The sequence below is a fragment of the Ovis aries genome, chromosome 14 (assembly GCF_016772045.2).
Source record: "Ovis aries strain OAR_USU_Benz2616 breed Rambouillet chromosome 14, ARS-UI_Ramb_v3.0, whole genome shotgun sequence".
Classification (NCBI taxonomy): Eukaryota; Metazoa; Chordata; class Mammalia; order Artiodactyla; family Bovidae; genus Ovis; species Ovis aries.
This window is the reverse complement of record NC_056067.1, coordinates 56,692,615-56,702,362: the sequence shown is the minus strand read 5'-3', so window position 1 is coordinate 56,702,362 and position 9,748 is coordinate 56,692,615. Positions and strand designations below refer to the sequence as shown.

The 9,748-nt window shown below is 50.9% G+C and overlaps 1 protein-coding gene across 1 annotated transcript; it reads left to right on the top strand.

The window, feature by feature from the left end:
• Nucleotides 1-2,185: 2,185 nt before the first annotated feature.
• On the top strand, nt 2,186-7,283 carry KLK7 (kallikrein related peptidase 7). The gene is made up of 6 exons (XM_004023371.5): nt 2,186-2,289; nt 2,586-2,696; nt 3,167-3,326; nt 3,507-3,748; nt 3,963-4,099; nt 6,491-7,283. Exons 2-6 carry the CDS (start codon nt 2,636-2,638, stop codon nt 6,644-6,646), a joined length of 756 nt encoding a protein of 251 aa, XP_004023420.3. The 5' UTR covers nt 2,186-2,289; nt 2,586-2,635; the 3' UTR covers nt 6,647-7,283.
• Nucleotides 7,284-9,748: the final 2,465 nt, after the last annotated feature.

The window sequence follows — 9,748 nt, the reverse complement described above, 5'->3', positions numbered from 1 at the left end:
GGTCTCCTCCTCACTCCTCATTGGCCAGGCCTGCATCACATGTTCATTTCTAAACCAATCCCTGGTGGGTAGGATATGGTTCTCCTGCTCGGTGCGGTAAACTTCATAGTCAGGATGAGGATAAAGCAAACAAAATTGGAGTTCTGATAGAAAGGCAAAAGGAGTAAATGCTTAAGCAGGCAACAGTAATATCTATGTGGGACAAACCTAGAGTTTGGTTGGGGGTCAGAATTGAGGTAAGATTTAGGCTCAGGGTTGAGGACCAGATCACATTTTGGGGGTCTGATTTAGAAGCTGGGGTCAATTCCACTTTTAGGAACTGGCCTTCAGGTATAATGGTTCCCATCTTACTCAAGGTAAGTGCCAAAGTCCTACACTGATTTTCAAGGTCCTATGTCATCCGAGTCCTGTTACCTCATCACCTTGTCACCTGCCCTGTGCTCCTGCTCATTCAGCTCCAGTCAAAGGGCTCCCCTGGACTTCTCTTGTGGCGCAGTGGATAAGAGTCTGCCTTTCAATGCAGGGGACATGGGTTCGATCCCTGGTCAGGGAAGGTTCCACGTGCCTAGGAGCCCACAACTTCTGAGCTCACTCTGTAGAGCCCACGAGCCACCACTAGTGAAGCCCCCACGCCTAAAGCCTGCACTGTGCGGCAAGAGAAGCCACTGCAATGAGAAGCTGGAGCCCCGCAACAGAAAGCAGCCCCTGTCCACCGCAGCCAGAGAAGGCCCTTGCACAGCCACGGAGACCCAGCACAGACAAAAAGAAATAAATGGAAATTTCCGAAAGGGCTCCCCTGCTAGAACATTCTATCCATGCCTCTTGCCTAACTTAGCAGCCCATTTGCTCCGCCTAGAACTCACCCCCTCCAAGGAGCCACATGGACCCATCCACCAACTCCTTTAAGATTTTGTTCAAATGTCATTTTCATGTGGAATCTTCCTAATAATACAACCAGTGGGGGAAACCAGTATCTCCCTGTCCCTCTTCCCTGCTTTTATTTTTCTCTTCAGTACTTAACCAACATCTCACAAACAAAGCATGTATTTTATACACTTATTTTAGTATTCACAGTCTCCACCCACTAGAACAAGAGCCTGTATGAAGGAATGCTGACCACAATGTCCCCAGGAGTCAGAATAATTTCTGGCACAAAACAGATGCTCAGTAAATATTTCTTGAATGAACATAATTAGCAAAGATGAATGTACAAGGAAGCGCAACCCAGCATTATTACAATTAAAACTATCCAAACATACTCTAATTTGAAACAGATTGCATAAATCATGATACAACTATAATATGGAATATTATTATGCAACCCTTAAGAAGGAAGGGGAACCCATCTAAACATACTAAGAGGAAAAATTCTTCAAGGTAATTTATAAAGAAAGAGGTGATATTAAGTAGATAATGTTTAGTACAGACGCTTTTGTTATAAATACACAGTATAGAAATCTGGGTATAATATGAAAACACAGATGATACTGATAACAGTAAGCATTTATCCAGTCAAGAAAGAGTCTCTTTTTTTTAAATTCATACCCTATATGAGGGTTAAATTAAAAAGAATCTGCCTGTAATTCAGGAGACCTGGGTTCGATCCCTGGGTCGGGAAGATCCCCTGGAGAAAGGAATGGCAACCCACCGCAGTACCCTTGCCTGGAAAATCCCATGGACAGAGGAGCCTGGTGGGGCTACAGTCCATGGGGTGGCAAAGAGTCAGACACCACTGAGCCACTAACACTATATGAGGGTTGGGAATGGGTTCAGGTTCAAAGACGACCGAGTTCCAGCCTGAACGAATTCTTCCAAACTGGTGAGAATTAGGGTGTAGGGTCTAGGGCATCTCTGAGAGGGGATGGGTGCAAGAAAATGGCCCCAGAGGAGGGCCCAGCCAGAGCCCATTTCCTGAGCCCTGCTGCCCCCTGAACTCCGCCCCCAGCCCTTGGGGCCGGAGCGTCTGGGTCCTCCCTCTGCAGCTGCACCCGGGATGCCGGCCGAAGGCGCGGGGGTGAGAGGGTGGAGAGAGCCGATTGCAAGCGCCTGGGCTGCCGCAGGGGTTCGAGATAACCGCGAACGCGGGAGGGGGCGTCCCAGAGCCGGCCCCACCTGCACCCCAGGGCGCCGAGGGCGGGTGCAGGGGTGGACTCGGTATAAGACAGCCGCTGTGCGCCGGGCTGGAGACGCCCGGCTCCCAGGCGAGTCTGGCGCCCGGGTCGGATCTGACCTCCCCGAGCTGACCTCCCCGAGCTGACCTCCCCGAGCTGAGAAGGGGCTTCATCTACGGTAGGGGGAGAGGGGGCGGTTGAGGCTGGCTGGACCCCTGACTCCTGTTCCTGAGGGAAGGGGGCAGAGGGAAACCTGGACGCCTGGTTCTGACGGTCGAGGGGCTGGAGGTCTGGAATTTGAGGTCTCATGGGAAAAGGAACTAGGAATACAGATTGGTGGATGGGGAGGGATGGGAGCCCAGATTCCTGGGTCCCCAGGGGAAGGGCGTCTGGGGGCCTGGAGTCCTGGGTCAGAGGGAGGAGGGGCTGGGGGCCAGGACTCCTGCTTCCCCAACTCTGTCCTCATCGCATCAGAAGAGACACCTCCCTGCCTGGCAGCCCCTGAGAGGCTCAGAGGGGTCACCATGACGACACCCTTGCTAATCCTGCTGCTGACCTTCGCCCTGGGATCTGCTGCACAGGAAGGTGGGGACCAGCCCGGGAGTGGGGGTGGGGGCTGCACTCACCCCCGACCTCTCATCTTCAGCCCCGTTGACCCTCCTCAGGGGCTCCTCTCTGGGCTGTGCCTGCTCAGGGCCTCCCCCGGCTCCAGCAGCTTCCTCCTTTGGAAGACAAGACTCCTCTGCCTTCTGCCTCCTTCCTTCCTGCTTCCTTCTGCCTCCCGGGGTCTCTGTGCCCCCCAGACCCTGTCTCCCGCACGCAGCGTCTCTCCCTTCAGCTTTGGCAGTGGCCCCCCAGACGAGATGCTCCTCCTGGGTTTCTGAGCGGGCTGTCTCCGTCTCCGTCTCCATCTCCTGCTCTTTCTGCACTGTTCTCCTTTTCTGCCTATCTCCTTGTCTGTCTGTCTGTCTCCATCTGTCTCCAAATCCCTTAGCAGCTGACTCAGTCTTCCTCTAAGGCTTGCTGCCCACTTGTTCCTCCATGTCTCTGTCCAGACCAGGGCGACAAGAGTGGGGAGAAGATTATTGATGGAGTCCCGTGTCCCAGAGGCTCCCAGCCCTGGCAGGTGGCCCTGCTCAAGGGCAGTCAGCTCCACTGCGGAGGCATGCTGCTCAACGAGAAGTGGGTGCTCACTGCTGCCCACTGCATGATGAAGTACGTGCGAGCACTTCCAGCCCTTCCTCTGGGTCCCCATCCCCCTCTCTCTCTGGGTTCCCATTCCTCTCTCTCTCTGGGTCCCTGTCCCCCCTCTCTGGTCCCCGTCCCCCTCTCTCTGGGTCCCTGCCCCCCCCGTCTCACTCCCAGCGTCTCTCTGAGCACTGCTCCCTCCTGCAGTGAGTACACCGTGCACATGGGCAGTGATCGGCTGGTAGGTGGCCAGAAGATCAAGGCCACACGGTCCTTCCGCCACCCGGGATACTCCACACAGACCCACGCCAACGACATCATGCTGGTGAAGCTGAATGGCCGGGCCAAGCTGTCGTCCAGTGTGAAGAAAGTCAACCTGCCTTCCCGCTGTGATCCCCCCGGAACCATGTGCACCGTTTCCGGCTGGGGCACCACCACCAGTCCTGATGGTGAGGCTGCCTGGGAGACCCAGGGGCCCCAGACCCTGACCCTTCCTCCCCCAGACCCAGGAGAACAGGAGTCAGCCCCTTTTTCATAATCCGAATGTGGAGCTCCTCCCCCCACCCCTCCTCCCCTCGTCCTTCAGGGTCCAGAATCCTGGACCCCCATCCTCTCCCCATCCAGACCCCAGACCTCTGACTGGCACCCCTCCCCATCCCGCAGTGACCTTTCCAGCACAGCTTATGTGCACAGACGTCAAGCTCATCTCCCCACAAGACTGCAGGAAGGTTTACAAGGACTTGCTGGGAGACTCCATGCTCTGTGCTGGCATCCCCAACTCCAGCACCAACGCCTGCAACGTGAGACCCCCTCCTCCCCCGCCCCGGGTCCCTGGCTGCTTCGTCTGAGCACAGAGCCCCCGTTGTCCCCCTTCACCCAGAATCTCTGCACGTGACCTTGGTGCGGGGCCTTCTCCATCACTCCTGCACTCCCCGCCCCGGGCTCAGCTTTCCTAGCTCTCACCACCCCATTCTCTGCTCAGGTCAGTAGTGGGAGCCCACTGCGGGCTGATGTGCCCCTGAGGATGAGGCAGAAAAATGAACAGGAGGGTCTGGGGATGGGGAACCTGTGGGCCAAAGGGTAGGCATGTGTGGCCTTGGCTTCAAACACAAACTGTATTTATTTTTAAATTGACATCTTTGTTCAGTATCGCAACCCATGAACACAGCGGTGGTGGTTTAGTCATTCAGTCGTGTCTGGCTCTTTGCAGCTCCATGGACTGTAGCCCACCAGGCTCCTCTGTCCATGGGATTCTCCAGGCAAGAACACTGGAGTGGGTTGCCATTTTCTTGTCAAAGGGATCTTCCTGACCCAGGGATCAAACCTAGGTGTCCTGCATTGCAGGCGGATTCTTTACTGACTGAGTCACCCGTGCAGCCCCCAAACACAAACTTTACAGGGGAAGAGGCGCCCAAAACTCAGGAATCGAGATAAATCACTTTCTAATGCAATATTTTGTCAATTCATGCAAAAGTCCACGATGAACAAAATATCAGAATTTTCAATAAAGAGGCCTCAGTCTTACTGAATTTCTCATCTACCTCAGGCTTCAGTGAGTCTCAGCACAGCCTGGTACCTGACCCTTTCTCTGAAATTGGGATACAGTGTTCATCATGAACTTTTTCACATTAAATTCAATTTTTAAGGTATTGCATTAAAATAGTATTTATTGCAATTACTGAGATTGGGTGCTTGAAGTTAAGGTCTCGCTCCCCTCCCTTGGGACCCAGTCTTAAGCCAGGAATTCTCTCTCCCTTCTTCTTTGTAACCCCCTCTCTGTGATAGCTCAGTTGGTAAAGAATCCACCTACAATGCAGGAGACCCCAGTTCGATCCCTGGGTTGGGAAAATCCCCTGGAGAAGGGATAGGCTACCCACTCCAGTATTCTTGGGCTTCCCTAGTGGCTCAGCTGGTAAAGAATCTGCCTGCAGAGTGGGAGACCTAGGTTCGATCCCTGGGTTGGGAAGATCCCCTGGAGAAGGAAAGGCTACCCACTCCAGTACCTGGCCTAGAGAATTCTATACAGTCCATGGGGTCACAAAGAGTCAGACGCGACTGAGTGACCTTCGCTTTCACTCTGTCTCTGAACACCATCTTCCCACATCTCTCTTTTCACTGCATTTCATTTCATTCTTTCCATCTGTGTTGCCCCCTCCACTCCCACTGGCAACCTCTTCTTCATCCTTTGCTATACTTCTCTTCCTTTTTTTTTTTTTCTCTCCATTGTCCCACAGCATGTGGGATCTTAGTTCCCTGAGCTCCCATGTCCCCCCACACTGAAAAGTGGATTCTTAGCCACTTGACCACCACGGAGGTCCTTTTCTCTGTGACTCTTTGCCTTTCCTTGTCTCTCTCCCCATACCTCCCTGCCCCTACTCCTTTGCCTCTCACCCGCACCCTCAGCTGTCAGGAATGGGGGCACCATATGTGTGAGGGATGGGGTGATGGGACAGGAATGTGTGTCCCAAAGAGTAAGGCATCCTGTTCCTCCCCTAGTGACCGCCAGCTTCTTGAATGTGAGAGTCGTCCTGTGACACAGGGTCCCACACTCGGGAGCGCCCCACGCTTGGTTTAACACATTCCTGTTGCTGTTTTGAAATTCTTAATACTTTTTGAGCTATGGAGCCCACATTTTCTTTCTTTTTTTTTTTTTTTTGGCAATGCCAAATCACTTGGGAGATCTTAGCTCTCTCACCAGAGCTGAAACCCAGGCCGCGGCAGTGAAAGCGCCAAGTCCTAACCAATGGACCGCCAGGGAATTCTTTGCATTTCCAATTTGCACTGGGCCTTGTGAATTATGTCATCAGTTTGGCCCCTGGGTTCCAGGGCCACCCCATCCCCCTTTCGCACATCTATCCATCCCCTGGAGACATTACACTTCCCTCCCTTGGCTTGGTGCCAGAATCCCCAAAGATAAGGAAGAATTGGGGCTTTGACCGCCAGAAGCCCCGCCCTTTCCCTGTGATTGGTCCCATGGGCTGGGGCTCAAGCCAATGTCTTTAGAGAACGTGGTTTCTCTTCTCCTCGATGGCCATAATTTCTGCTCTTCCATTGGTCCCCAGAAACAATGAATCTCTCCCCGTTAGTTAGTCGTGGTGGAAATCCAGGGTCCGCCTGACAAAGACTGACACCTGAGGCGGGGGCAGGATCTTCCCTCCGAAGCTGAAGCTAATTTGCTTTATCCCTTCCAGGGTGATTCAGGGGGACCACTCACGTGCAAAGGTACCTTGCAAGGCGTGGTGTCCTGGGGCAGTTTCCCTTGCGGCCAACCCAACGACCCAGGTGTCTATACCCAAGTCTGCAAGTATGTCGACTGGATAAAAGAGACCATGAGAAGATATCACTAATCTCTCCACTCCCATCTCTCCATCCCTACGCTCTGGAACAGGAAATTGACAGAAATAAGGACCTCAGTGACCTACAGTCCTACTTGACTTTATCTTTCCTCAGAGGCGTGTCAAAACCTCAACAATATGTGTGTAAGCCAATCAAATCAGTAAGGACCTAAAAGCCAAACAAATACAAAAACCTTGATGTTGGTAAGGATGCAATGAGACCAGCCCTCTCTGCCACTGAAACTGTAAATTCATACAGTTTTTACAGAAGGTGATTTGGCAGTGAGGACATTTGTTTTGTCCTCCACCTTTGACTAGTAATTCTAGTTGTCTACTTTAAAAAAAAAATGCAAAATGCGGAGCAAAGTTTGAATTTATCACAATGTTATTTTTCATAACAAAATAGTGGAAACACAGAAGGTGTCTAGAAACAGTGGGTTGTTCAAACAGTAGGCTGGTTTGAGGCAAAGATATTCTGAAGCTGTTAAGGATAATAATTACACAGAATTCTTAGTATCATGTGAGCATGTTTATGTGGTATGATGTTAAATGAAGGAAGGAATATACAGAAATATGTGTATGTGGTTCTCACTGTGTAAAATGAAAATATTCACAAAATAAAGCCTGAAAGGACGTGTACCAGCCTGCATACGGTGGTAGTCACGGGACGCCTGCTTCCTTCCACTTACTTTTCTGTGGGTGTGCACTTTAATAGCCTGGAAAACAAAGGTGGAGAAGCTCTGGAGCTCCAAAGTGGAGGAGAAGTCACCCTGAAGAGAGGGAGATGGGAAAGAAAAATATATCTGATGTTTGGCCCCTTGTCCTGCCTCCATGCCCAGTGGCATATTTTTTTCCATTTTCCAGGTCTCAGTTTTCCTCATCTGTAAAATGGGAGAGAGAAAGAATAATAAGGCAGAGAGAGTAAAAGGGCAGCATTAGAGAATATGCCACTTCATCAGGGTGTAGAGGGATGTGGAAGTGTTTCTAGGCATTCCACAGGTGATGTATTAGGAGTACAAGGTGGAAACAGAAGGCTGGCAGGAAGACAGGACCCTTGGGTCACGCAAGGGGCTGTGTGACCGAAAGTGAACACGCAGCCTCCAGGGTGTCAGGGGAGATGGGGGGCTGGGAACCCGGTAGGTGGGCTCCTATCCTCAAGAAGGGGCCTCACAAAGGGAGGAGGGAGAAGCCCCAGTGACTCAGCCTGGCCACACCCCTGCTGCTGCCATCAGAGGCTCCCCGGGGGAGTCACACATCAGAAGCTGCTGACAAAGGGATCCTCTCCTGCCAGTCTTTCCAGTTGCTCCTCCAGAACTCCCTCCCAGTCAGCATTCTCCTCTTGTGGAGGCTCCATCCACTTTCCTTCTCTCCTCACCTCCCACTCTCCCACCCCTCTGCGTATTGCAGGAGTTCCACTGTCCCTGCAGAATGTCTTAACTTCCTCTGGCGTTCCAGCGCAAAGCCCCCTCCTCCCTCAGACCAGAGTTCAGACACCCAATCTCTTCCGGCCTCTGAATCTGCGTCAAGTTTCAGTTCAGTTCAGTTCAGTCGCTCAGTCGTGTCCAACTCTATGTGACTCCATGGACTGCAGCACGCCAGGCCTCCCTGTCCATCACCAACTCCCAGAGTTTACTCAAACTCATGTCTGTTGAGTCAGTGATGCCATCCAACCATCTCATCCTCTGTTGTCCCCTTCTCCTCCTGCCTTCAATCTTTCCCAGCATCACAGTCTTTTCAAATGAGTCAGCTCTTCAAATCGGGTGGCCAACATATTGGAGCTTCACCTTCAGCATCAGTCCTTCCAATGAATATTCAGCACTGATTTCCTTTAGGATGGACTGGTTGCATCTCCTGGCAGTCCAAGGGACTCTCAAGACTCTTCTCCAACAGTTGGACCACAGTTCAAAAGCATCAATTCTTCAGCACTCAGCTTTCTTTATAGTCCAACTCTCACATCCATACATGACTACTGGAAAAACTATAGCCTTAACTAGACAAACCTTTGCTGGCAAAGTAATATCTCTGTCCAGGTTGGTCATAGCTTTCCTTCCAAGGAGTAAGCGTCTTTTAATTTCATGGCTACAGTCACCATCTGCAGTGATTTTGGAGCCCAAAAAATTAAGTCAGCCACTGTTTCCATTGTTTCCCATCTATTTGCCATGACGTGATGAGACCAGATGCCATGATCTTAGTTTTCTGAATGTTGAGCTTTAAGCCAACTTTTTCACTCTCCTCTTTCATCAAGAGGCTCTTTAGTTCTTCACTTTCTGCCATAAGGGCGGTGTCATCTGCATATCTGAGGTTATTGATATTTCTTCCGGCAATCTTGATTCCAGCTTGTGCTTCATCCAGCCCAGCGTTTCTCATGATGTACTCTGCATATAAATTAAACAAGCAGGGTGACAATATACAGCCTTGACGTACTCCTTTTCTTATTTGGAACCAGTCTGTTGTTCCATGTCCCGTTCTAACTGTTGCTTCCTGACCTGCATACAGATTTCTCAAGAGGCAGTCAGGTGGTTTGGTATTCCCATCTCTGTCAGAATTTTCCACAGTTTATTGTGATCCACACAGTCAAAGGCTTTGGCATAGTCAATAAGGCAGAAATAGATGCTCTTCTGGAACTCTCTTGCTTTTTCGATGATCCAGCAGATGTTGGCAATTTGAGCTCTGGTTCCTCTGCCTTTTCTAAAACCAGCTTGAACATCTGGAATTTCACAGTTTACGTATTGCTGAAGCCTGGCTTGGAGAATTTTGAGCATTACTTTACTAGCATGTGAGATGAGTGCAATTGTGTGGTAGTTTGAGCATTCATTGGCCTTGCCTTTCTTTGGGACTAGAATGAAAAATGACCTTTGCCCGTCCTGTGGCCACCGCTGAGTTTTCCAAATTTGCTCACATTCCAAATTTACTGGCACGTTTAAGTGTCAAGCTTAAGGAATGTCAAAAGGCTTTGAGGGACTTTCCTTGGTGGGTCAGTGGTTAAGAATCTGCACTTCGACTGCAGGAAGCAAAGGTTCAACCCCTGATCGGGGAACTAAGATCTCCCCTGCCACGCTATGTGGCCAAAATCAAACAGAGTATTTGGCCACTACCTTTGTGAAGCCCCATCAA

Bases quoted from the DNA above. Each gene is read 5' to 3' on its own strand.
- KLK7 (XM_004023371.5), top strand. From the start codon at position 2,636: ATGACGACACCCTTGCTAATCCTGCTGCTGACCTTCGCCCTGGGATCT. The intron at 2,697-3,166 runs GTGGGGACCAGC...GTCTCTGTCCAG, and splicing joins GGGATCTGCTGCACAGGAAG to ACCAGGGCGACAAGAGTGGG. The intron at 3,327-3,506 runs GTACGTGCGAGC...TCCCTCCTGCAG, and splicing joins GCTGCCCACTGCATGATGAA to TGAGTACACCGTGCACATGG.